Genomic DNA, 27,977 nt, shown 5'->3' on the forward strand with positions numbered 1-27,977 from the left:
TCTCACCACTGACTTTTTCACACATACAATGAATTGTTTGTGCTGCTCTTCATTGTCTTTGAGAGACTGAGCCACGCCCTTCTTTATTGTCGATGGAAATTCTATACGGTATCTTTTGTTGGATGTATGAAATGCTCCAGATAAAGGTGGTGTGACTTTAGGACTTTCGCAGAGGCCTTCTTCCAGCAGGTTGACGACAGTGTGGATATTTCCACCGACACTGTATCGTTTGCTAGACAATCTACTTCTGATAAGCCGACATCCATGATGGGTTTTCACATTGAAATATAAGTTTTTTTTGTTGTCAGGATTATTTCTTTGACGTAATTATAAATGATAAGTCTTTACTATTTGGATCACTGGATACTTTTGGATGATGTAATGTTTTTACTGTCAGCAGACAATTGTTGACGAGAGTGTGGTATCGTAGAATTTACTGGCTATGTTTCAACCTCTTGATACTGAGAAATGCTGTCCTGTGGCAGGCACATTGCTCACTCTTGTGTTCCTGTGACAAAATAAAATATTAACTAATTCCGTCTTTTCTATTTTAATCCAGAATAGCATAACTTGAATGCCTCTATTTAGGAATGCACAGTAAACTAGCAATGCTGTGTTTTGCAGCTCGTACATCATTTCAGTGTACCGATGACGTCTACAGCTGCAATTATAGGTACCAGCTCGCAGTGTACAGGCGGTGCTGCTGTGTGTCCTGTGGTCACAAAAGGCTTGCTGTACAATCGGTCTTCTGTTTATGTGACATATTGGATTGCAGTTTGTCACAGTCAACGTCCACGTCTTTTATTATGATAACAAGCCCCCTTTTGTTGTAAGCTGCTGCATTTTTCACCAGGCCATTGTACTGTAGGGCTCTGAGCCCACCCAGTGCTGAGGGTTTGACTCCCAGCTTTCCTTTTATCCACTGACAATTCCCTGCTATCAACGACACACGTCTCACAGTGGAACACCCCAAATGGTTAGGTTAAAATGAGTAGTGAAAACATGTAATGTTGAGGCAACTGCCCTTTATTGTAAACAATAATGAATCTGGATCTCTGTCAAACAATCAGAATACGAATCTCATAATGTTAAGATTTTCTTTTTAATGAGGGGACTTTTCTAAGAGGTGGTAAGGGTTTGGGGAGCTTTGCCTGAAGAATGCCAACTTGGCTTCCCTTTGAGGTCCCCTGCTGCTGGCTGAGTCCCCAAAGCTCAGAGCTTGGGAGCGCTCAGCTGGTCTTACTTTTAAGCCCTTGGGTCTAGTCAGAGTTTCTCTACCTCCCCTTTGTCTTTAATTGTCTCTCTCTGGGGAGTCGTACGCCTTCAATTGATTTCTTTCCCCTCAGCTCTCTCTAATGGAGCGCTGCTGGCTGCTGCCATGATTATAGTACACAATCAAGACAAGCATGTGTGATTTCTCCGGGGGAATATGGGAAGACTTGGCGATAATGCTAACATCACAGGGTGGTTGACAACAGGCAGCAAAGTAATGGTTACAAACAGGCAGCTCTTCATAAAGGGGGCTTAGACTTTATGATCATGTGTTTAATGAAGCTTGTCTGCGTGACATTTAATCCAGAGAAAATTAAGCATTGATCATAGAAGCAGAGTTACTGATGCTGTAAGAATGCCAATACACATGTTTTAATTCAATCATTTCAATTGTATTTGCAGAGCCCAATATCACAAATTTGCCTCAAAGGGTTTGACAATCTTTACAACATCCAACATCCTCTGTCCTTAGACCCTCAGCTATGTTTATCCAGCACAAATAGCATTGTGTAATAATTTATCTATGATGAAGATAACTATTCTGTATTGAGAGATTATGGTTCATTACATAGTATTAGAATAGATAAGCTTGTTTCAATGACCCCTGAACACTTCTTATCTTTTTTCTTTTAGGTTTTAAAGTACTTTAGTATTCATAACGTTGCCTTCTCACTCCTCCTCAGTATCTATTCCATCATAGAGACCCAGCGTTCTAATGCTACATCCGTGGTTATACTTAGCTTCTGCAGTCACACTTTTATTTTACTGGTGTTCTTGTTTTTTACTGTCTGTAATCTGTATTGTTAGAGTTAAAGCATGATGGGGGCTGACTGGCATGGGTGTGGGTTCATTTCCTACAAATAATAAATGCAGCCATGGCATTGTAAAGCCAATGTAGTATAAATACAATTTTAAATGTGTTGCGCTAGAATTACGGAAGGAAACAAAGTATTGGTTTCTGTTAGGGCTGTGCGGTATGGCCCAAAATTCATATATGTATTTTGTAAGACTCTGACGGTTTCACGTTATGTCACGGTATTTTTTTCGCCGCTGCAGCATGCCGTGTTAAGCCATAACAAGTGCAGTCAACAACATTATTTTTTCACAGGTCAATGTTGAAAGCGCAGCGGGATACTTATGTGTCAGGGTTCTAACGCCAGTCATGGTTCAAACTTTAGTTGTGTATTTAACTTTGTCACAACAATTGATAACCCACAATTTGCATTTCCCAGCATGCAATTTGGCTGTGTAATTTTGCACCATGACTGAACTTAAGAACCCTGACAGATAAGTAGCTTCGCGCTCTCAATGTTGAAATGTTAAATAGTCTAACCGGTGGAGAGCAACAACAGTTGTTGTGTCTGTGCACTGGTATGGCGTTATGTGAAAAATGTATACCGTACGGAATACTAAAACTGGTATACCAGTTCAGCCGGTATACCACACAGCCCTAGATTCTGTTTCTTCGGCAGAGCTTTGTCCCTTGTGATCGAACAAAACCCATGGGCGGGCTCTACAGGCTGTCATACAGTGGATATAGACGGGCAGGGAACCCTGTGCATCTGTCAACCCTCTTCACTCTGAAGTGCTCTGCATTGCCTCAAAAGTGGACACATGACTCAGCTTACTAACTCATTAGTTCCCTTGCTAATGGCGTGGAGTTATGAGGGTGGATTTGGTTTCTGTGCTAAAGAAGCCTTCACTCTCGGATTAGAATACCAGTTTAATGATGCATGGCACAGCGCAGGTTGGCACTGAGAACGTATTTTCAGGGAATCATTTGAACAGCTGATTTTACAGGCCAAGCAATAGACGTAGACGATGTTGTAGATTCAAGATAAATGTTAATAAGCCGGCCTAGCCTTGACGATTTGCCTCTGGGTATGAAAGAGCCATCAGCATTCATTTATATGCATTTCTTACTTTGCAGTTGTTAGGCATTTTACAGAAATGTGTTAGCTCTTATGTTCAATTTTTGGCCAGGCCTCCAATGTGTGTGTGTGTGTGTGTGTGATCATGGGACTGAGGTCTATCTCTACAAAACTCTTATGTGAAACAGCTGCTCCTTGTCTGGTGTATTCAGTGTGCTCGGCCAGGAGTCCAATGGGATGAAGGAGATGCATCCAATATAAATGAGAGGACATGAATATTTATTAGTGTGACTTTGCACTGTCACTTGTGATTCCATTGAGGTAAGTCGGTGAGGGCGTTCAGCTGATTCACCTTCACAGGAACAGATAGACTCTGACACGTTCACCAAACCTCTGTCACCTTCCTGTTCAGCAGCTCTATGCTCCAATAAATAGTCAATCTGAGTATTGATCTTTCGCAACTACAATTGCGCTGTCATCTGAAAAGTTCGGCCACTGAAAGAGGAGTTGATCCAGGATGTTTACTCCTCAGGGCCTTCCGCATCGATTCCCTTAAACCTGGTCACCTGTGCCACAAATGTCTGTATAATCCGTGCTAAAAGGGGTGTGTACCTCTTAATTCAATACATTGTATACATTTTTCATAAACAAGTTGACTTGTCTGGCACATTTCAAACACATTGTAAATCAAAGCAAAGCATTCTGAGTAAAGGCCTGATCAGATGCCTACTTTAAATCAACTGATTGAAGTCCAGTCTGAGATGGGACACATTGGGACTGTGCATAATAAACTGGTTTACAGTCACTTTGCTGTTGGAAAGGTGACCTCAGCTGCTCTCTACCGAGGGAATTATGTGATTGTCTTCATCAAATGTGCTTATTGGACATATTTTCCAAAATGCTTTGCTGATTTGAATTCAATCACGTGTTTCAGCGGTTTCCATCACACACAGGTGCGATCCAGCTACTTCAGTCTTTCTGAGTTATGTCTGCTGCTATTTTTAATATAGAAAGTAACCGCAATTAGGTAACGGCCCACTACAGTTGTTTCAGTTTTAATAATGCACTTGTTCCCTCTTGTAAGGTGTGAAAGAGAGAAAAACTTACTCTAAATGCTATTGTTAATGTTGCATTTGGAACAAGCATGTCTGCATGGGTTAAGCTATTTATTAACTCCTTTTATGAGCTGTAAATAATGCTCATGAACTCGGACACGGCTTCAAACAAAACATCTTCCTGTGGCAGTTGAGGAAGTAGGTGCTGTCTGTTGTGACATTGCCGAGCAGTGAAACAACCACAGAACATTCGCCCAGCCAGCAGAAGTCTGTTCCTTCACATGCTTATGTAACATTAGCTTAGCATTTACAGTATTTTGTAAGGTTTTGTAAGAAAAAACTGCCTTTTCTGTCGTATTCAGTTCTAATACTTTGAGTGGATTTTTACTGTGGCTGATCAACACTTACAACTGAGCAGATTCTTGCCAAAGTGCAAAGTACTTTGTGGAGATCTGCCGTTTTAAAGGTTGTCTCCTCACTCTTAGCACAACATTGAGGATTTTTGCATATTCTGTGCTGTATCACAGCAACTGACTGCTTTCTTTTTTTATCTTGTGGTTGCCAATGCTGGGAATATTCAGAGTTTCTTCTCTGCCATTTCACCTCTTCATACAAACTATTGTTACAAAGTCATAATAAGTCACTGTTCATAACTATCCTCCTTTCGTAACACTCTTGTAGTACTAGTATTTAGTTGGGTTAGGGCAGAATTAGTGCTTCTTGTGGGAAATCTGATATTTTGTATTGTTGAAGGTTGGTGCTTTATATAGTGTCTGATTTCAAAGAAGTATCTTTTTGTATCACTTGAAATTTTTCAAGCCACAAACAGAAAGTTGTTGAAGTGCTACTAATGTGCTGCATTACTGGGCAAAAGAAGCTGCTCTTACAAATCTGTCGAGCTCTTGTGGATGTAAATGAATAAACTATAATAGTTCCCAAGGGGGTTCAATAATCATTAATGATGCTTTATATTTCGAGTGACGGTTCTTGCTTTGGGTTAAGAACACAGAACGACAGAACAGAATCCCATCAGAGGATGGACCAACTATTGACTTCCATGCAAGAAGTTAAAAGGTGGGCAGTTAAGCTTTTTCACCCGACCATTCTTCCACCAAATCCTTTGTTTTCCTCACCACTTTAGAAAGTGTCCACCTTAAGTTTGTCGTTCACAAAATGCTACGAACACGAAGCAAATCATGGCTATTAGAAGACAGGATCGTCTTTTTGGTTTGTACATTGCCTTGTTTGGTTTGACGGACAAGTTGTACGTCTCCATTGTTTGAACAGTTTCAAACCCTGTTTATTGAACCTTTGTCTTCATATGTTGATGGAACTTCAGCTGTGGCCCCATGTCCAATCAACAGGTGGTCACAGCTGGCTTTGTGAGGCGAGCATCTTGTAATTATTCTGTTTACTGGTGTAGAGTTAAAGTTATATTGATGTGGCATCATGATCAGATACAAGCATGTCCTTCACATGAAAAAGCATCAGCATCTTTCTACATTAACCAGTTAGTACCAATGTTCAACAAGCTTACAAAGAGAAATGATGACAATGAACCCCCACAATCAAGACATGTTTCACTTTGCAGAAACGGTTGAAAGGGCAGAACAACTTGAAAAAAAAACTTGACTTAATCATGAAGTTGTTCTCCACCTACATTTACAATCATCAACTTGATGCAGCGTGTTCAGATCTGCTCTGCTAAAAGTCAGCCTGCTTTAATTGTTCAAATGTTTTTGAATAACTGCAGACAAGTATTTGCAGGCGGAGCAACATGAGCAATTGGTGATGTATTCACCCTGCTTTGACCCTATATATATTTCTTAGTTGTCTTAGTATTGGTTACATGGTGAGAACGTACAGTAAACGGAGCGAGCGGTGCACCAACCAGGATACACGAGACCTACAAGAGTAGATATTTTCTACATGGCTGCCCTGGTATCTAGTGACCCTCTTACACTTGCATACTCTGCTGTATTATGTCATTTTACTGATGTCACTCTGACACCCAAGGAAACAGCAGTGTTCTCTTGGTTGGCTCCAAAAGTATCTCTGTCCCTCTCTCCTTGCAAGTCATATTATAAATCAAGTGTCTATACAGCTGGCAGTTGTTTGCTAAGAGTTATGTGCAGATCCAAAGAGGCGATCAAATGATTCTCCTTGTTCATACTTTTATGCATTCACCTTATTTAGCACCGTGGAAGAATTGTGCAGCACAAATATATCTAATGTATGATGTAATTAGACAGCATTAATTTAATTCATTTTTGTTTTATCTGCTACAAAATACTGTCATTGCGGCACAGACTGTGTCTTTATTTTAGACCTACTTCAGACTATTTCTAGCTGTTTGGTAGGAGTTGAACGTATCACAAAGGGGTAAGTGGCGTCAAACAAAACTCTTTGAGAAATTGAAAGAGACAGCACAAGAAAATCAAAGAAACCCTCTAACAGATACAGAGACAATGGTTGCTACTCCGAGTCTGCAAGGCCCGCACAGGACCTGTTCTATTGAAAATATTGGCTAACTATGTGTACAAGATTCCCTTTCCTCCCTTCTGTACTTCTGTTCTGCATTTATTTTTGCACTGACATGGTAACATACTGTATGCCCGAGGGTGTCAAGCCTTAGTGTGTCAATACATCCTGTTCTGATAACATTATTTCATCACTACACTTTCACTTTGGGCACCAGGATGACGGCTCAGAGCAAATTTGGCGTTTCTGATCAAAAGCAACGATGTAATCTTTGCTTGAGTCAGGTCATGTGTTTCAAGAAAGCAGACACACGCACACATTCTGAGCGTGGTTCTGCCCGAGTGCTGCTGGCTACCTTGTGGGGAATAGCTGATTGTTTGGCTATTAATAGCCGGCCCGACCAAAGAGCCTGACTGGGATCTGTGGATCAGAGAGAAGAGCGCCATACTGCAGGCTTTAGCACTCTGCGTGTGTGTGTGTGTTTGTACATCAGTGCAGGCTTCCTTTGTGTGTCTGCTCTTTTTCATGATTTCTAGCGTCAACACAGGCATATTTAGCCTTTGTGATTGTAGTCAATCTATCTGTGTAAATGCAAAACTATCCAAGCAGCTAATTATTTGATTTTCTTAAACTGCATTCACAGTTTTATTCAGCAGACAGGCTTGTGACTTGACATAAGGTGAAGAACTTTGTCAAATTATCAAACCTTTCTTTATTTGATTCCTCAGTGTGAGCGGGAGAGAACGCTGGCAGACATTCGGCTGCTTCCATTTCTCTTTATGTACCAGTTGGCTTTTCTCGCAACATTACGTTTTTGATTGGATTCTAAACGTATTGCTTCATAAACCGTGTATTTACAAGTATGTTTTTGTATGATATTCTGCAGACTAAGTCTCTTTCTTGCTCTCTACTTCATCCACACACTTTCTAACATTTGCGAACAATTGTATTATCAGCTGTTTTTAATCCTCTCCTGGAACTAGACATCAATGCTCTCACCAAAGCTCACCTCACACGAAAACTGCTGACAACAGGGTAGTTACATGTTTCTGTATACGCTCCAGTAAGGCGGATCAAAACAGTATGTGTAGTATATCATATATGCTCCACAGCTAAGTCTGTGACATGTGTTGAGTTTAACTCCTAGGCTTTGAGTCCCAACCTCCACGCTGGCAGCAGCACCGTGAATCTGCATGAATCATTGTGGACTACAGCTGATGGAAATTAAATAAGACTGCAGAGCAGGATGGTGGCGTCACATGGGCTGTGTGTGGGGTGGAGTGGGAGAGAAGGAGGGGTAGTGACTTAATGACATGGAAAAAAAAGGGTTTTATGCTAATGACTGTCTAAATTTATCTTCCACTTTGTGCAGACACACACAAACAGATGTAGGCACACATGCACCGACAGGCACCCACCAGTCACCTGTGTGTAAGGCTCGGATAGGGAGCAACATGCCGGTCTTTGCACTAGGAACTATTTTAGTCTCCGGATGCTAAACATAGACAATGCACAGGTGGCGAAGTGTGTGCGTGTGTGTTTCATGAGTGTGTGTTTCATGTATGTGTCATATGTGTGTGTGTATAGGTTTAATGTGTGTGTAAACATATATACATACATGCATACTGTATATATGGGTGTGTGTATGTACTTCATATGTGTGTGTGTGGGTACGTACTGTATATGTGTGTGTGTGTGTGTGTGTGTGTACTGTATATATGTCTGTGTGTACTGTATACATGTCTGTGTGTATGTACTGTATATATATGTGTGTGTGTGAATCCATTGAAAGACTGAAATTCATTACCCAGGCAAGAAGCTCTCCCATGGGAAAGGTGTCCCTTGCCAACAGAGAACAGGTCAGACTCAACAAGCCAGTTTTATTGAGATGTTTATCTGTCTGTGCCCATTGGAACCTTACTGCATCTGATCCTACACAGACCCACATAGACTAGTAAAGGTTAGAAAGTGTCAGTAGCCAGGTTAATCAAGTGGGTGGGGATCCTAAAATGTTTTTGACTATGTTTTTAGACTTATTAGATTAACTATTGTTTTTTTTTCTTCTTCGGCTTTATATAGATTATGATGGAAGATTTTCTCTGTTGATCTGCTAAGGAGGAATGGAGTCTCTGAATCAAAGTTGTCTTCAGTTTGTTTATTTTTGCAAGAAGGAAAAGTATGCAGCAACTGCTCTGTGACACAAGATTCAATGAAACAACAGTCACAACCCCACTTTATGCATGATAAGGGTTACGCCTCCAAGCCATGGTGATACAAAGAAAAACGCTGAGTCATGGCATGTGCTTGACCTGTTGTCCCGTAGTCCTTAAGATCAAAGAAGTTCAATTTTCCTTTGCCCGAAGAAATTAACCCCCTATCTGTTTACGAACCACCATCGTATCCATAAGTAAAGAAAACAGGCCTTTGAGCTCCCTCCCCCTACACCACCTGGTCCAATCATCTCTGAGAAACATTTAAATCAGTTTAGACGCTGTCTTCACGTAACATTACAATACTATATTTTGGTCTTTTCTACTGTCAGTCGCACCAACATTATGTGCACAGACTACAACAATCTCAACAAATATTGGATAGATTGCATTGAAATTTCTCCATGCTTTTCGTCAAGTGGCATTAGAAAGTTGAACATGTCAATATCATCCAGGGAAATAGTTGGCCATTCACTTGATGGATTGCTAGAAAGAAAGTCTACCGACATTTAAAATTTTGAATGCATGCAATACTTGATTTCCGATCAAAACTAATGCCATCCCCTTCAGCCTCAACTGTACTTTGCGTGTCTCGCTAATTTGCAAATGCCTGGCATGCTATAATTAAAATGTGTACATGGTAAACATTAAAACTGCTAAACATCAGCGTGTTGATATTGTCATTGTGAGTTAATCATGTCGATGTTAGCATTTAGCTCAAAGCACAGCTGTGCTTGCAAACTGCCTCGAAGAGCCTGGCTGTAGATTCTTGGTCTTATTTGTACAGAAAAGGAAAGAGGAAGCAATGCCCAGAGGATACATGACTCATCATCTGTTCCCTCCTGCGCCGTGACTCCTTCCTCTCCTCACAACCTAACGGCAGCTGCTCTCCAGTGTGCCATTTAGACTTTATAGTAAAACCACTTCTTTGGGCGCTAATTTCAGGACAAACGGATATCAAAGAAAACAATGGGAGGTGTACGTTTTTAAGAAAGATGAAGGAAACGTTTGAAAGTGGTAACCCCCCTCCTCCTCCTCTTCACCCTGTCACCCACTCCCCCCGCCCCACCCCACCCCCAACACACACAGAGACATGCACGCTGTATTCCCCTCCCTCAGGAAGCGAGCTTATCGCTGTCTTCCACCGCATCCACAATGACTTCCTCTCCAACTCCCCCCTTCAGCATTTTCCCCTTTGCCAGCATGTGTGTGTCCGTCTGTAATGAAGCTTCTTAAAGTCGAGCTGAGCCCTGTGCCACAGCTGCCACCAGGAACTGCCTGACAGCTTACTGCCCTTAAGTGCTAATCGCTCACTGGCGCCCGCCACCCATCAAAACATCTGCATGTTGTCTGTCTCCCTTCCCGTGTCTCCCGGATCCATATATACGCCGCCATGACACGTGATTGGTCTGCTAATACAATCTCGTCTGGTATTGAGATGAATTGAGGATTTTGAAGAAGAAGGGAGGAAAGAGCTCTGGCTGTAGCAAAAGGGTGTGTCCTCAGCTAGCCTTGTTTAGATTGGTTTATTTGAGCTTTTTGAGCAAATATTGCATTACTGGGGTTTGTAAACACAGGGGTGAAAAAAAGAACGCTCTCTGTCCTCTGTCTGCCAAGCAAACTCTGGAGTTCATTCGACGAGAGTGAACTTGTGTTAACTGGCCTGGGTTAGCTAATAATTGCAGGGTTTTCAGGGTTTAAACCACGGTCAAACCTAAAGCTAATTTAGTTTGTTTGTTATTTGTCTCTACCAGGGACATATTTCAGTGGGTTTGCTGCAGTGCATTTATCCAAAATAGCGTCTTTTCTTATTTCTGTGGCTCTTTTTCAAAGTGTTCTGCAGCGCCACAGATATTCTGCCTTACACTCTGAAACAAAAAGAGCGCCGTACCCTAGGGTTGGGTTTACTTGAGAGTGAATCAATAATGGAAGAGGAGATCCATGTATTATGAATGAATAAACAAGGCACCCTGGCACAGGCGCTTGCCTATTGCAAAATGTTTATTCAGTAAACTACTATCCCAACACTGGCAACAGTTTGGGGGGAAACGCATTTAGCCATGTCTTGAACAAATCTTCTGAATGTCTAGAATGATCTTGTTGACTATCAGTAGTTGTTTTGTTTTTCCGGCAGTGTGTTATCCAACATTATTACAGCTCTGCTATGAAGTGCATGCACCCATGAGGCAACATTTACTACAAATCCCACAATTCTTTGCATTTAGGTGGAAGGCATTCTGAATGCAAGACCAACATCACAGCCAGCATGCTGAGGTGTTGGACCACGGTGTAAAATCTTCAGGGAGTGGAATGTAGCAAGTCGACGAGCATGCGATATCCTTATATAACAACTGCTCAGGCGACATAAACTGTTGGGTTTACTTTTACAGGTGATTTCTCAACTGCAGGGCATTAATGTCAATCAACTGAATTGTAGCATTTTGTGAATGGAGTAAATGTATATCCTTTCAAACAAGATCTTTTCATACTTTAAAAATAATTCTCTACAACTTTCCTCTGAACGGACATGACTCTGGCAGACAACATATGGTGGTGGGAGATAGTGCAAGGTGTGAATTTAGTTTTAAAAGGGATAGTTTTTGTGTGGATTCTAATTCAAGTGGACAGTTAGCGAGCACTCGCTGTTCCTGATACGCTTGTTCACACAGTGTGCTTGCCCTGTATGCTCACATGCATCTTGATCATGAGTTTTTAAATGGAGCTTGGAATAACGTAGTAAAGCAAACTTGTAATTGTAACTGCTGATTACCAACTGGTTTATCTGTTCATTACTGACTGAAACAACTTTACAAGTGCTTGGGAGTCGAATTTTGTTCCAGATCACGGGCGATTTTACTGTATTGAACAGTCATTTTTTTAATTTTTTCATTATTGAAATGTTGCAACTTTAAAGTCAACTGCTGCAATATTATTGTTCGTATTACATGCTTAACAACAGATAATGAACAGTTGATGCATTGCTAACTCAGAACGTTTGCCACACAATCAGCTTCCAGGTAGCCTGTTTACCCACAGCTCGACTTTGCTGCGGCCTTGGACAATACAGTTCCTCTGACACGCCCTTCCACTCCCACACATTAAATTCCTTCCTTACAAAGCAATGTGTTGACAGCCAGGGAGTGTCTGATTGTTCACTCTCAGGACAGAATATGGAGTTCATCAAGTTTATAAGCCCTAATTTTGATTCTTGCAATAACATAGGCTGCTTTGTAAGATATTAATTTTTCTGCTTTATGAATATGCACAGGAAAAGCTTGATTCAAAGAGTGAGATGTCTGTAATCATCTCACTATTTGACAGTTGCAGTCTATTTCTGCCTCTGTGGCTCACATTGATAAATCCGTGGCTATAATGGGTCTGATGTGTTTGGTAGTTTACAATTGAGCCAGTCAGTCATTATGGGTGCAGGCACACAGGCTGGCAAGTTTTCTTCTCGTTCAACCAACCACCAATGCCCTCTCCACTAAGAGAGCTGCCTGAGGTAATCGCAGCGTGAAATGACATCCAAAGCTGTGGATTGGCTGAATGCTGTTTTTTAAAAAGAGGCTCACATGAGAAGGGTTAGCCGGAGGAAGTCTTTTTGATGTGACACATTGTCATTACCAGGGCATCATATTTAATTTTAGCTCTTTTAAAAGGGGAGGGTGCAATTTGCAGTTGAACCTCGGTCTAATTTTGTCACATTTCTTCTACTAAAGATTGTGCAAAGTGAATCAGCACAACACTCATATATTCACAGGAGGAGGATGAAATCAATGGAGGCTAAAGCCAGGCCTGCTGACTGGATCGTTCATGGTTGAATGTTGGACCTGCCAGTCTGTATAATCACTAACATTTACTGTCAGTTGGGTTGTTTGCCTTTGATCCACAACAGCCAAATGTACTGGTAGTTTGCTTGTAGATACCATAAAAAGCCCTATTTGCAGTTAAAATGACACACCTTAATAGCAAACAATGGCCAGTGATGATGATTGGCCATTGTTTGCTTTTGCTTTAGCAATACCAGCCATGACAGAAACAGAACAAAAGAGGCTGGCTCCTGTTATTGAAGTGCTTTGTGTGTGTGTGTGTGTGTGTGTGTGTGTGTGTGTGTGTGCGCGTGTCTCAGTGTGTGTATTCATGTATACAAAAATCCCAACATTCGCTGCCAAATGCCATCTGATATGATACACTCAGGCTAATGCTGCAGATGATTTGTTGTTTAATCTGTGAGTCGTGCAGACTACAGGACCTACATACTTCAGGCTATATCCGTCCCTCTTTCTCTCTCATTAATCATGCAGGATCCATAGATAATGGAAGCAGCTCTTCTTGGTGTCTGTAGCCTTTCACTGCTTACTGGCCAGACGGATCTGTTAACATGACCTATATACATGGACGGGCCATTGTGCCTTCAGACGTGCATCACTGAACGGGACATCAAACAAACATGAAGGGTTCTTAGTGGATGAGCGTTCGTTTCACCTTTTCCAGTATTTAGTGTGATGTTCTTTTCCAGTTAGTCCGGTGTCTAGTGTTCACTTACAGCTTCTCTTTTCCAAATCAGGCCTTTACTACTCTTGTCATTTAGACAGGGTTTTAAAAAAGATGTTCACAGTCATTGACCAATATATAACCATAAATGTGAGGTGATATCAACAGCTCTTGCATTGCAATCACTCATATTGGCCCTGTGTGTTATCTCTGGATGCGTATTTGCATTTGTAAAGTGAGATCATAGGTCATAGAAATGGAAAGGGAGTCGAATGGACATTGAATTGTTAATCCTAGTCATTTGATGAACAAAGGAAAAAGGGTGATTGTTGTTAGTTGGTATGGTGACAACACACAGTGGGACAATAAAGTGTGGTCAATGCTCGGAGGGGGGGTAGTAAGCTTGGTAGTTTGTTCTTCTTCTTAGCAGCTGAGACTGAGGCAGAGGGATCGTTAGAAGCTGTTCAGCTGATTTTCTTGAACCAGTATATCTTTAATTCCTTCTTTAATGCTATTCTTGTTCCAGAAAATGAGCCTAACAAAGTTGTCACTCATCATCTGGCGATAGAAATCTGCTTTTTCTATGCTGAGACAAGTGTGCATGAAGCATCAAGTTGTTCAATTTTACTAATTACTTATTTATTAGCTCTCGAATCTCGATGCTTTGTAATTAATAACATTACTCGACTGCTAGACTTTACTGCAATATTGAACCTCAGTGAGTCTAAGCCAGTGCAGTTTATAAGGAAGTTAACCGCCTACAAACGGTCCCAATGGCTTTTATTTTGTGTGCGTGTGGATTGATGAAGAGAGTGATGGATAGCCAAGTCACACGGGACACATCTCCCTGATAGCAACATTAACAGCAAACATCCCAGACCCATCACTGTTTATTTGCTGAGAGGACATATGCAGACATATTCACAAACACTATGTGTTACCCACAGCAACGATGTCAGTGAGTAATAAACCGTCTACACAGAGGTAGGCTGTGGACATGATGGTGGATTAATCAAATTGCCTTAAAGATAATCAAATTCAAAGGGCGTCACGATCCCCTCAGATTAGTAGGACACAGTGGCGGGCCGTCAGGGCCTTCTAATGCTTCTCTGTTGGCCTGAACAGAATCACAAAGTTATAGCTATTTTTTTTTATTAAAGATAGATATTAAAAGTTATACCTATTTTATAATGTAATTGTTTGTCACAAACAGACTACATGTATTATAAATATTTTTCCCTGTTAGCTTATTCTCTCATTGCACAGCTGTCTTCATCTGTTCCAGCATTTAACAGCATTTTTTGACAATGACATTTCACCTGTCTTCCTCTATGGAAGACTAGTCTGGTTAAAATACATGAAACGGCCTTCTGGTGTGTCTGCACGTCTGATTTGTCACAGGGCCCGCATGACCAATAACATGCGATGTGATTGGTCAGTGAAGCTAGAATCTCAAACCTAGAACCTCAGGACTTACTGGAATAACTGATGACCCCTTTCCCACAGAGGGTTACGGAGGGTTATGCGCCGCGGTGCGCCCAGCCGACCGAGCGGCGCTGCGTAATTGTGCGTTGCTCGGCGGGGGCGTTCGCTGGTGGATGAAGTGGCTTCGTGGGTCGGGTGTCTGCTGTCCACACATGGTGGACTGTATGAACGCGCCGTGTATTGAGTGGGTCGGTCTGTGACAGTAACTCCTGGGACACTCTTCCCCTCCCTCCCCCCCAGTCGGACTATATGGAACTCCCAGAAAGCCTAAGTCTAAAGCGCATGGCCCGCCACTAGTAGGACAAAATGTATATGTCCCCCATTTCTATCTTTCGCCATATGGTTCAGAATGAGGGGAGATAAAGTGTTAGTAATCAAACAGAGAGGTTCCCATTCTCCTCCCCTTGATGGATCCAGTACAATCTCACTATTGTCTAGCGTAAAGCCTCTTTGCGAGTGCCATTTGGAGACATTAGGAGATGAAACACAGTCTCAACCCTAGCTTTACCAGTTTTATAACATTATATACAAATACTTACTTTTTAAATTGGTTTTCAGAGTGGAAAGCAGGCTTCAGCTTTTGGTTGCCAAAACTAAAAATATGGTTTCCATTTTTAGTCACCTTGTCTTTTAAGTATTAATACAGTGATACAGCAGTCAGAACACTTGACTTCCCTTGATAGTCCCATTTGCACCCGACTTTGTACTTACAAGGACGTTTTTATTTGTAATTTTTTCCAATCTTAAAGTAAACAATCGTGAAAAAAAAGTCTGACTGTGCGAAAGAAGTTAGCTTGCAAGCTAAAGTTTCTGTTAAGATTTTATAAACAATTTTAACCGGTGTCCCTCTGGATAACTACTGTATGATGGTGGCAGTCATTCATATTTTCATTAGCAATGCCAATGATTTTTATTCGCACCTTAGGGTGCCTATATTTATTCAAACTATTTCCAAACCACTCATGCTGAATTTACCTTGTTGAGCATTCACAATACTAATCGCCTCTGTACCAGACCTTGGCAAAGGACCTGCTGCAACAGACTTTTTGGATTCCGTCTGATTTTATCTGTAACATTGTTTTGTTTTTTTGTCCCTCGTGTAGGTTAACTTTGTGGCATGTCAGCTGTTCGCCCTGCTAATGGCAGTGTGGTTTCGGCTCTACCTCCACCCCAGTAAGACCAGTCCTTTCATCAGACATGTGGTGGCCACTCTGCTGGGCTTCTACTTGGCTCTCTTCTGCTTTGGCTGGTGAGTCACTCCACTGTCTAGCCCGCAGCTCTTTTCTTGTCATCACTGTCCTTTTATACTCTGCTCCTTCCTTCCCTTCTTACTTTCTCAGAATTTATTCCTTCAATAATATTTTAGTGGGATCCCTTTGCCGCAGACTGTGGAACATGTCCATTGGCTATTGTAAATACATAACTATGCTGCTGGATCGTTTGTAAGGATGTTGTTAATCTTAAGGTTCGTTTATTGGGGTTTGAAATGTCATGTAATGTTATGCAATGAAAGGAAATGTTACATAATGAAGTGTGCACTTCTGCTTCACTTAGTGATTTCCGATATTTCCAGAATGCTTCTTTTCAGCTACATCTGAAACAATTGGTCGATTTATCTAATAGTTGACTTTTGAATAGTTTATTAAGCAAATCTTGTCTTCTCAAATGTGGGGGTTTTAAGCTTCTCATCACATTGGGCTTTAGGAAATCATGATAGGGATTTTTCACTATTTTGTGTTTATTCATCAACCAAAAAGGGCAGATTAATTGATATTGAAAAATATTTTTTTATTTTACATTATTTCTTGATACATCTTTCTGTTTAATCAAAGAAAAATGTCACGCCCTCTTGGCAAAAATGATTTGTAACTGCACTGCATGAAGGTCATTGCTATATAATCATGGTACAAAAGACTGAATCTGTGGAGACTGAATTGTGAATACCATATTTGCACTCAATTTGGCTCCAAAGTGGGCTGACGTAGAGGGAACCCCAAAGCTAACGTTTCCCTGGCTTGCTTGCATTAGCAGCTAACACGCTAAATATGTGAACTCTGCTTCACATGTGTAAGGACCAGCAGCTCGTGAGAGAACAGACTGCACACATTGTGTCATAATGATATGTTACCTGAGCAGAATGTGTGAATGATAAAACTGATACATTAGTCAAATGAAGAAAAAAAATATCAGGGCACATCGCATTCATAATATCTAATTATGATTATATACTTATTTTGAATGAAATTGTTAGTTTTTTGTAATGAGTGATAGATGTTTGAACTGAAGAAGAATAATGCAACAGAAATATGTATTAGCAAATAGGCTAATTGTGTCATTTAATTTGACTAAGCGCTTAATAGACTGCTTTAAAGTGTTAATAATCATTACACCTTGAATAGGGAAAGCGGTGCAGTAGTAGCATTTTCAGTAAATGGCGCTTACTTATAGCACTTTGTAGTTTAACTTTTTGAAGAAATTGTACTTTCTTGATTCTTGTTCTACATTTGTACTCATGGTTGAATGCACTTATTGTAAGTCACTTTACATGAAAACGGCAGCTAAATGTAATGTGTTTAACTAATATTTCTTAATAGTCTGAAATGAATCACTAACATTATTCCTACAGTTTGTCCAGATTTTGTTGGTAATTTTGTGGGAATACAATGATTAACAACATGAAGGGATTAACAGAGTAACTGAGTTTTTAGTAGAGCAACAACAATTATTCTCATTGTCAATTAATCTGCCAATTATCTTTCACTTTTCATTATATTAATTGGTGATAGTTGTTTAAAGTAATATTTTTAATATGCAAAGCTTTGACAGGAATTGTCTTATTTTTAGATTATTAGTCACTCTATTGAGTTTGCTGTGTCTTCTTCTGCTTTGTTCTCCTGTCATCATCCTACACCCGGTTCCTTGTTTGTTCCTTGTCATCATCCTCGTTTCCCCTTCTGTGTTCTGCCGTCCCTCTCACTGCCCATCCCCTCATCCTGCCTCACCCTAACCTCATTCTCTTCATCCTCGCCAAAGCAAATGGGTCGATCGAGCAGTAACGGATATCCAATTATAAAGCTATTGCCCTGTAATAGACAACCCACTGTACCTCTGGCAGAGTGCCTTTCAAACTGTATGTGTGTGTCTCTCTTTGTTTGTGTGTCTCTGTGTGTTTTGTTGGATGGCAAACCTTGTAAACATTAGCCAGACATCTAGATAGTGGAAAAATGCTAACCCGGTGAAACGTTACCTGGTCATTGGGTAATGAGTGATATCTTTTCATTTCATCACCTTATCAGACGTGATGCCAACTGGCAGTTGGCTTGGCTTCATGTTATTTGTTGTGGCTGGGAGAGGTGACGGAGTAGACTTCATTCAACTCAAGACTATTTTCTGGTTTAAGCATGGCATGCCAGTCTCACACGAAAGAGACACTTATTCTACACATCAGTTATTGTTTAAAATAAATTCCCATTTAAAAAGAGGCGATCCTGCCCCTCTGCGAGTATGTTTCAAATGTTTGAATCCATTAAAAAAACTATTCACTACGATACCTTGCTGTAGTGTAAAGGTAAATATTTCCAATGCCTTTCTTCCTTAACTCATTTTTTTAATGAATTTGCACGCATGAGAAAAACAAGTCTCAAGTAGGCGAGGAAGATAAATAGAGGTGTAGATGTCGGTGCCTTCAGCTCCTTCATACTGTGAACTGGATTATGGGATTATGAAGATGGTTTGCCAATACCTGCAATCAGAAATTGTCACCACGACTCAACACAGCACACACGTGTTTAAAAAAATAAATAAATAAGGAACTGAAACATTGAATTAGTCAAATGACAAGTAAAATGCCAGTTTTTTTTTTCCTTGTGATCTTCTTCCTAACTTTGTTTCAGATCAATCCTCAATTTGAGAAATACATCCATCTTAACATCTTGACATCCTTTTTGTTCAGTTGAGCCAAACAATCAATAAATATGTGTCTGTGAAAGTCTGCCCAAGCGTTTTATGTACTTAAGCAATTAAAAGAGTACAAGCTCCTTTAAATATATATGAGCAGATACATTTAAAACAGTATATTCTTTGTAATTATTGTGTTTGGCACAGTGCTGTAAGCTAACTATCTCAAGTTAGACACTAATTACAGGAATAATAGTGTTTTCATCACATAAATGTCTGATTTGACAATACTAAACTATATAATTGGTATTAAACTAAAGATAGGTTCAAAAAGACAGATTAAATTATTTGATAAACTTCTTCTTAGGAAGGGCACAGTAACTACTTGTTTATAAGATCCCAAACAGCTTCTGTTAGTGCAGCTTGTGCTTGGGAAATGCATGACACACGCGCACACTATTTTTAGCTTTCGTTGCACAGGCACTGTTGTTTCTTAGAGGGCACCTGGTTGCAGCCCCAGAGGATCTGCCTCACTGATGCTGCAGCGTGTTGGTTTATTTTAGGTTGCATCCCCTCTGTCAGACGCACACGCTTGTTTGTGAATGTCCCTGGAGAAAACAAATGAACAATTGAAACATTCTTCTGTCAATGGGACCTGAGCTCATTTGACCTTTCGTGGACATGTTTACAGATCATGTCTGTTTGATACATTTCGGGCTAACCTTCAGAAGTTAATAAAGTCTTAAGATATACATTTCCTCCCCCTTTGTCAGATATCACTGTATGCTTACCCATTTTATTTGCTGAGCAGTTATTTCATTCACCCAGCTTGCGCTCCTCTGCCAACCCTTGATGCCCTTGCGCTCTTTGTTGACTCAATACTAACACAGTGTGGCATCGCTCCTCTCCTGGAGGGCCTGACGTTGGTAGCACTACACACTGTGCCCTTCAAAGACCTGTCTGGTAGCTGCTGCTGCTGTTGAGTTTGTGCGTGTGTGTGCTTCACGGGGAGGGAGAGAGGTGGACAAGACTTAGACCAACACACACATGTATGCACAAGTCACTGTGATGGTGCGATGTCAGAAGACATGGGAATCAATTAGGACCATAGTGTAGTCTTGCCCTGTGACTGCTCATGATACATTACTGGTTACAAAGGTCTGGCTTCACATGGCTTATGGTGTGACTGGTTTCATCATGCCGTTGTTTCCTCTTTCTAATGACATTATGGTATGACGAAGGACGGAGAGGATGGTAATAAAATAACACTATGTGTTGTAATAGTCTATTATCAGGAAGGAGCCTACGTTTTGAAGGACGTTTTTCTCTAAGTAAATCACAATGAAAATGTTAAAAGTATAATATGAGATCAGTAAAGTAATTCATAGCGTTTGTCTTTCCACAGGTATTCTCTCCATTTTCTGGTGCAGAGCGGTCTGTCCTACAGTGTGATGGTCTTCGCTGGGCTGGAGCACATGCACAAGTAAGTGCCTCAATGAAATGCAAAATGTAATAAAAAAACCCGCCAAGGTTATTGACCTCATGGTTCCTGGAAGTGTCAGATTCATACACAATCGTAGAAAGGCTTCGTCATTCCCCACAACAACAAACCTCAAAAGAGTAAGTAGATGCATGACAAAGATATTTGTCAAAGCCAGGAAGCCAAAATGTTGTCAGATTTCAGATTTAGATGTTAAATTGTGGTTAACTATGGACCAATCTTGTATTCGCCTCATCATCTGTTGTTTTGTAGTTTTTAAGGCATACAAGCCTGGGTCAGGACCACGATGATGATTCTGCTCTAGGGCTTCCATCTGTGACCATGGCTCATGATGACACACGAACATGCATACACTAATTGTCTTTGTTATATTTTACCAAAATTCAAGGATGTTCCCATTGAGGAGAACACTTTTAAATAGATGTAACAAAGCACTACAATGACTACCCTCAGAAAAAAGGATTAAAAGCCCAATGACAGCGTCCTACAGTAACACACTGGACATGTTTATCCACACTATAATATGGCTTTAAACATATAGCAGTGTTTCCCACTTGAAGTCACCTTGCATTGTTCCTGGAGGTTTAACCCTTTGCACACAGCATTAAGGTGCTGCTCTGTCCCTTGTATATGTAGAGAGATAAGCTGCTCCCTTGTACTGTAGAAACAAAAAATAAACGGCCAAACCAACACACCGTCATCGCATTCTCCGCCCTCCTGGATGACGGTGCAGCTTGGGGGTAAAGAGGAAGAGAGGCAGGGCACACTGACATATTCATGTTTGCATAGATCGTTGAACCCACTGCCCCAGGTTTTGTATAACAAATTAATTATTTTTCCAGCAGAAGGTTGTGATTTAACTAGGGCCGTGTGCTTTTTTTGTGACTCACTGTTTAACCCATGGCCTTTGCTCTCTGAACTACACATGAGATGGTTGCATAGATAGTCATGGCTAAGACATTATACACATATGTACATTCATATACACAGGAATCTGAACTGAACTGCGCTTCTTACCCTTTTTATTTGCGTGTTTATGATTGTCTCTGTTTGGTTGTTTGCATGTTCACTGTAAAAAGAAAAAGAAGAATCTGCCAATGTAAGCCCGAGATGTCTGTTGTTTACATGTTGGTCTACTTTATAGTATTGGCATACATGCTGTAAGCCTTGATAATGATACTCCTGCTAAGTAGCGATAGAATGATTGACTATAGTTCTCACTATACACTTGTTTACCTCCAATAACACTTGAGACTTGTTCCACTTTAGGAACATGCCCTGACCACTCCCAGGGCCCGTACACTGGGGCAGGACTTGTGTTCTCTATTTGTTGCTCTTTCGCTCAGATACCCGACCCTCGGGGGCGAGTGAGTGAGTGCAGTGTGACAGCTTTATGGAACTGCTAAAAGCTCTTTTTCTGGACTATGCGAGTGACTGTGAATGTGAACCCAGCTTGGTGTGGCTCAACCTGACCACTTTGTTCAGAGGCGAGGCATCATATTTCATGCTATTCTCCTGGATCTCTGACTCTTCCCCTCCCTCACTCTCTTTGACAGTTCAGCTGTGGTGAGCAGGCAGGGAATGCTCTTCTAGACGCTTACCCACTGAACGCTGCACAGCCTGCTGGTTGGGCTGTGATGCACGGGCCCCCCTCAACTGATACTGAGGAAGAACCATTATACAATTATAATTAATCAGACTGCTGAAGAAATAAGTCCATATGTGCTATCAAGCTTGATGTAAATATTCTTTTCAAGTGAATATTGTACTCGATGACCTAGCTCGCATGGTTTTCTTAAAGGATGTTCTTTGTTGGATTCAGCAAATGTGTAGCATGGCAAGTGGTTATTTTTCTAGGTCAGTAGTTCTCAAATGTTTGGACTTTTGACTCTTAAAATTAATCAATGTCTATTTGCACACCCCTGTGACATGCCTACTGGTTGTAACCATAAAAGCGTGTAAAAGGAAAAAAAAAAGAAAAATGTAATTCACAAGAAATAATGCAGGGACCCCCCCAGAAAGATATGTTTGATGATGAGTAAAAATCTGATTACATCAATGCTTAGCAAATGGGTCCACAACAGCCATTGAGAGACGCAGGCATCTCATGCTGTTTCCAAGCAACACCAAAAAACAATCCAACCCTTGAGGCTGATGTTGTCTAACATACTACTTTTGATTAGTAATTATTAAAACAGACTGAATACAGATAAAATCAAAGCACTTCTACAACAAGTCGTTTCATCAACCCAGTCTTGGTTTTTTAAATTTAATTTTTTTTTTATTTATTTTTTTTACATCTGCTTCCCCAAAAGATCACGTGAAAGCGATCACATTAGGTGGTACTTTGCTCCTTCTCGCTCGATAATATCCCGTAGTGTGTGATGTGCCGTTATTTTGCACATCTTATAGTAATAATAATAATAATTAGTTAGGATCTTCAGACTCCTGCGGTCTGAGCCCGGCAGACCACGCCCTCTCCAGCACATGAGCCCTGCACTCGAGCTGTCTGAGGTTCTTCCAGGTTTTAGACATCGCCAACTCCACCTGCAGCCAGCTCCACCTCAGGAGGGCCCGAGTTCATGATGAAATGGAGAGCATGTATTCTATCTGTTAGCATAAGTATGCAATTAATTGGACTGTGAATAATTGGGTATCACCTTTTGTACTAGTTTTGGTGTGAAAGCCTGGCTGTGAACCTGGCGGTGATAAGTGAACAAATTACTGACTCTGTCGCCTGCTGAACAGATGGAAACTTCCTCTGGATCTGCGTATGCATTTGAGCAAGCTTTTGAAGCGTGCCTCCAGGCATTTATCATGTGTACACAACCTTAAAGAGAGGTCTAGGGGTGTTCAGACATTTATTAATAGACAGTGTTTTTCATCTTTCATTGCCTCATCTACAACGTGTATCCATACCTATGTGTCTCCTTGTCTTCAGTGAGGGAGGGGTTTCAGCCAATACTTTGAGTGGAAATGAAACTCCCCCATCAGAGCTGTGAATTACACAAACACAAATCAGAGGAGGATAAAGACAGAATCCCTGGTGGGCCTGCTGCAATAGCTGCGGCAGCACATATAGCCCCTATCCTCACGTATAACTGCAGCTTTGTACTGCCAGTTAGAAAGCTGATCTTGGTGAAATAGGGTTGTTGCTATGGATTGAGAATGTTAGTTGAGCCAACAGAAAAATATAACGCTTTCTTGCACTACTGAAAGGTCTAGTTGACGTCATATAATCTGGTGTTGGTCTTTGTCGGCAGTATTATTTCTGTTGTTTTTAGTGCAAATCATACACTCTGTTCACCTTGTTTTGACGGCGCTGGACTGATCTGAAGCAGGAACATTTCACTTGCTTCAGGAAAATGTTGACTTAAGTAAAGCCCAATCGTAAGCAAGACACTTGAGTCCATAGGCAGGATTTTTGTTCAGGTGTTTCTTTTCCCCGGTGTATTTACACACCAGTGAACAGGGAAAAAAAACTTCCTGTGTATGCACTTGCATTTTTGCCTTGTCGGCTTTGGACATTTGAGACAGCTATGCTAACCATGTTAAAAACATTTTGTGACGGTCTGGTTCCCTCTTTAGTTTTTAAGGTGAACCTGAGAGGATACTGATGAAATGAGCTTTTGGCTTTAACTCCCACTCAAACCACTGTGCAGTTCTGTTACTGTTTTATAGTTTATTTCTCATATTTTCTCAAACTGTCCTCTGTTGTTACTGGAAACGGCTGTTGTTCTACATCTCTGGAAAGGCAAAAGGAAACATGAATACCATTTAGGTTGTCCGGTACAGAAAGCTTTGAAGGTGTGCTCTATAGCCGAACTGTTGGTGCGCATGAAACAGAACCTCAACTTCTCTGGATCATTGTTCCTCGTCTCTGATTATCAATTTTAAAGAAGAAGAATCTATTAAAAACTACTAAAAACAGTGAACTAGTGTTGGTGGTTGTGTCCATGGAGCACATTTAGGATGGTATGGGTGTGTGGACGCCTTTGTAAAGAACTATGTAGTCTCCCATTGAAGCAATATTCTGAACAATGATGCGTACACTGAAAACATGCCAAGTGTGGGTTGGATACAAACGCAGGACTCTCGGAGCACATAACAGAATTGCATTATAATTATCTCCTCTTCACAGTTCCTCCTTTGCCTCCTCTGGGGGTTCTGTGATTGGTAGTAGTGTGTCATCTTTATCATAGTTTTTAGAGACTGAGAAAGATCTTGAAAGGTTCGAAAATGAATTCATATAGCAGACGTGTGAGAGGTTAACTTTATTCAGTGTAATATATGCTTGGCAGTAGAGATCGGACGATGTCTTGGCAGCGTCTTGGACGGCAGACACAGTAGGCTCCCAGGATCAAGAGATCCCATTGTCTCTTATCGGCAACGCGGCCTCGCTCGAGCTGGTGTTTTGTATTTCTTCACGAAGCGGCACAATCCTCTTATTGTTGGCAACAGAGGAGGGCTGGCTAGCTAGCTAGCTTTGACTTGGGCTGACTCTGCAACAGCTTTGTACAACGGGCTTTAGTTGTCCTCTGTCTTCAACCACTGACCCTGACACAGTATTGGAGCCTCCTCGGCTCTTTTGTCCAATGTTTGACCCCCTCTCCCTTCTCTTTCTGCTGTAGTGCCCATGTCTCTGTTTTTTTTTTTTTTTTTACTGTACTGTAAAAAAGTCAGATATGAGGGCAAAGGGACATACTTAAGAACTATCAGATTAAAAATGAATGCATTGAAATGCCCTGCCTGAAAAGCTCCATTGCACTGTGTAGAGTCAATCCATGTGCACCAAGACTGTCATTTATTTATTTATCATTGAGCGCTCTAATTTCAGTTTTTCTTCTCTTTTCTGCCCAGGTACTGCTTTATTGTGACGCTTGGCTACCTGATCTCATGTCAGGTCACACGAGTCTACGTGTTTGACTACGGCATGTACTCTGCAGATTTCACAGGGTAAGCTACATTAAGATCAGAGCTCTTTGGAATCATTTCGGTTCTTAATAAAAACACAAAAGACCTCCATTGGTCTTAATTTGAATAAAAAACAGAAGTTACCAGTAGGAGTCAAGGGAACATTGGATATGACTCCACTACCCCGTCTGACAATCCAAGCAGACAGACTGCACTCGCAGCACGGTGGGGGTGGCAAGCTGCTAGGCAACCCAATGCTTCCCAAACTGCCTCTGCGAAGCCAGATATTTACCTCTCTAAACAAACATTGCCCTTCCTCAGAAAATTCATGCTTTCCTGTGACCCTTATAGCAAATTGTGCTTGGTACGGATGTTTCAAAATGTCCCTCTTATTTCTTTAAAAGACCAGGAAATCGCTGGCATGTTGCTTGTTTTGACTTTGTTGCTTATCTTGATGCAGTTTTCATGTCAAGACCTTGTACTTGCTGATGAAACAAAGCATAATAATAGCACCGTGCAATATTTGAGAAGAAGAAATGGACAGGAAGTTCAAAACAGTCTGCAATTATTTTAAAGGAAACTTTCCAATGTGGTTGAATTAGCATCTAAAACCAGTAGTTACATGATTCCACCAAAACCTAAATATGTGCTCCTCAAAACTGAAAAATTAACAATCATTGGTTTGGGCATGTAAACATATATTTTTCAGGCAAAACCCTGTGATGAGCTGCTTGTTTGTTAACATGAGTGCAGCGGTTTTGAAATGTTCATTATTAACATGACTTTTTTTTATTTTATTTGATGCGCTTTATCAGGCCCATGATGGTTATAACACAGAAGATTACCTGTTTGGCGTTTGAAATACATGATGGTAAGACAAGCCTCGTGTGTGTGTGTGTGTGTGTGTGTGTGTGGGTGTGGGTGTGGGTGTGTGTGTGTGTGTGTAAGAAAGTGAAATGAAAGTGATTCAGTTCTCTTTTGAGGTTCCAAGCCGATCACATGGCCACCATTTCTGATCATGTAGTCAGCTCTGACAATGAACTAGTGACCCAAACGGTGTAAATAGTCATTTAATGGAGAAATTACTATGATCTATCTATCTATCTATCTATCTATCTATCTATCTATCTATCTATCTATCTATCTATCTATCTATCTATCTATCTATCTATCTATCTATCTATCTACAGTTTAACATTGGATAGCAACGCTTTAACCATTTATTAGTTAAATATAAACCACTGTACTGTGTATGTAGTTGACCTCATGTGCCCTGCTAATTCTGAAGTTGTCGGTTGCAACAACTTAAAATTAGCTAATGAGCAATAAATAAATAGAGATGGACATAGAGGTTAAAATAAACAAATGTGATCAAGTACTGTAACACGAGAGGCTTAAAGAATGAGAGGATGATGAGTGTCACTCATAGCTTTTTAGTTTGCACTTGGAGAATTAAGTCCCCTCAAGATACTCTCGACTTCAACCCAATCAGTATTTTAATAGCTGTGTGTGTGTTTGTGTGTTTGTGTGTTGGTGGGTGCATGTGTAGGCAGTGTCGACTTTTCAAGTTGTTTTTTTTTCAGGTCACTGATTCTTCTACAGCTGTTAGACTTATGAGAAACTAAGACTGTAATCCCCATACTCGGAGAACAGTCCCACCCGTAAACCTGCCTGCTGTACACACACACACACACACACACTCACTCACACACACACACTCGAACGAGAGACGGCTTGTAGTGCAGCTCTCAAGACTTCAGAGTTATTCAAGGCACAGTGAAGCTGCTCCATGAATCATCTTTTTCTTCATTTGATTGGGTTCAGAGGTTTAATTGTGGCCTTGTCGCTAATCACAGCCTTGCACCATGAGCCATACACTCAACCTAACATGTACCCCACGATGCCAACAAAGGGCCATGAGTGTGCTGTTTAATGAGTTGCAAAGCCGCAGGTCTCTTTTATAAATATAGAGCAGACTGATTAAAGCAAATTCACTCAGGCTCCCCGGCACTGGGTAGCTTTGGTTTGGTCTACCTGCAAACCTTGAGAGACAGCACTTGTCATTACTTTGAACTTCAGAGTTTCACCATAATATTCTGTACTATTATCCTCCTTTTTGATTTTTGGAGCATGGTTTTCAAGTGTGCATTTACATAGATAATGTGACATGTACATCTTTGTGTCTGTCTGTAGGTTTGACGAAGCGAGAGGGGCAGCTGACTCCCAGTCAGAAATACCTAGCTATCAGGTATGTGACTCAGGTATGTTTTTAATGCTTCAGATGATGGGTTCATTTAATAAAGCGCAAGAAAAAAATCACAAGATCTTGAATCAGAATTGATGAACTCACATGAATAGGAATAGGAAATCAGGAAACTCTTTGCAGGCTCTCTCTGTTGTTGTTAAGCAGTTGTAAGGTACTTTGTATCTAGGAAACCACACATTCTCTACTCATGTGAGCTGTATTTGAGGAACGTCATGCCGTCCATCTGTCCTGCATTACAACTGCAGATTCCTTTCCCTTACAGTTACTATTGAAGGTGGTAGCACAGCTGATGTGCAGAAACGGTGTCAGAAAGCAGGATTTGAGTGGGTAGATGAGTTGCTACTGTAAGCTAACAGGGAGTTAATGTGTGATTACATTGCTGAAAATAACAGATAAGATACAGAGCAGAGAGCAGGACTTGTATTTTGAGACAATCTTTGCAGAATTTGTTCAACACAGCTTTAAAATCCACTGAACATGTGTAAAACACAGCAACTATATAAAAAGGCTGAGCTAGCCAGCCCGTAACAG

The 27,977-nt window shown here is 40.9% G+C and overlaps 1 protein-coding gene across 2 annotated transcripts in view; it reads left to right on the plus strand.

Moving 5' to 3' along the window:
- The window catches only part of mboat2a (membrane bound O-acyltransferase domain containing 2a), a 38,895-nt gene that overhangs the window by 4,287 nt on the left and 6,631 nt on the right, over window positions 1–27,977 (plus strand). For both annotated transcript variants that reach the window (XM_068580474.1, XM_068580473.1), the window contains 5 exons: window positions 15,972–16,117; window positions 20,171–20,248; window positions 25,127–25,222; window positions 25,996–26,051; window positions 27,374–27,428. In XM_068580474.1, coding sequence (XP_068436575.1) covers window positions 15,972–16,117; window positions 20,171–20,248; window positions 25,127–25,222; window positions 25,996–26,051; window positions 27,374–27,428 — 431 coding nt within the window. The remainder of the gene's footprint in view (window positions 1–15,971; window positions 16,118–20,170; window positions 20,249–25,126; window positions 25,223–25,995; window positions 26,052–27,373; window positions 27,429–27,977) is intronic.

This window comes from Clinocottus analis, unplaced genomic scaffold, assembly GCF_023055335.1.
Source record: "Clinocottus analis isolate CAN_PGR_092001 unplaced genomic scaffold, fCliAna1.0.p SCAF_17, whole genome shotgun sequence".
Lineage (NCBI taxonomy): Eukaryota > Metazoa > Chordata > Actinopteri > Perciformes > Cottidae > Clinocottus > Clinocottus analis.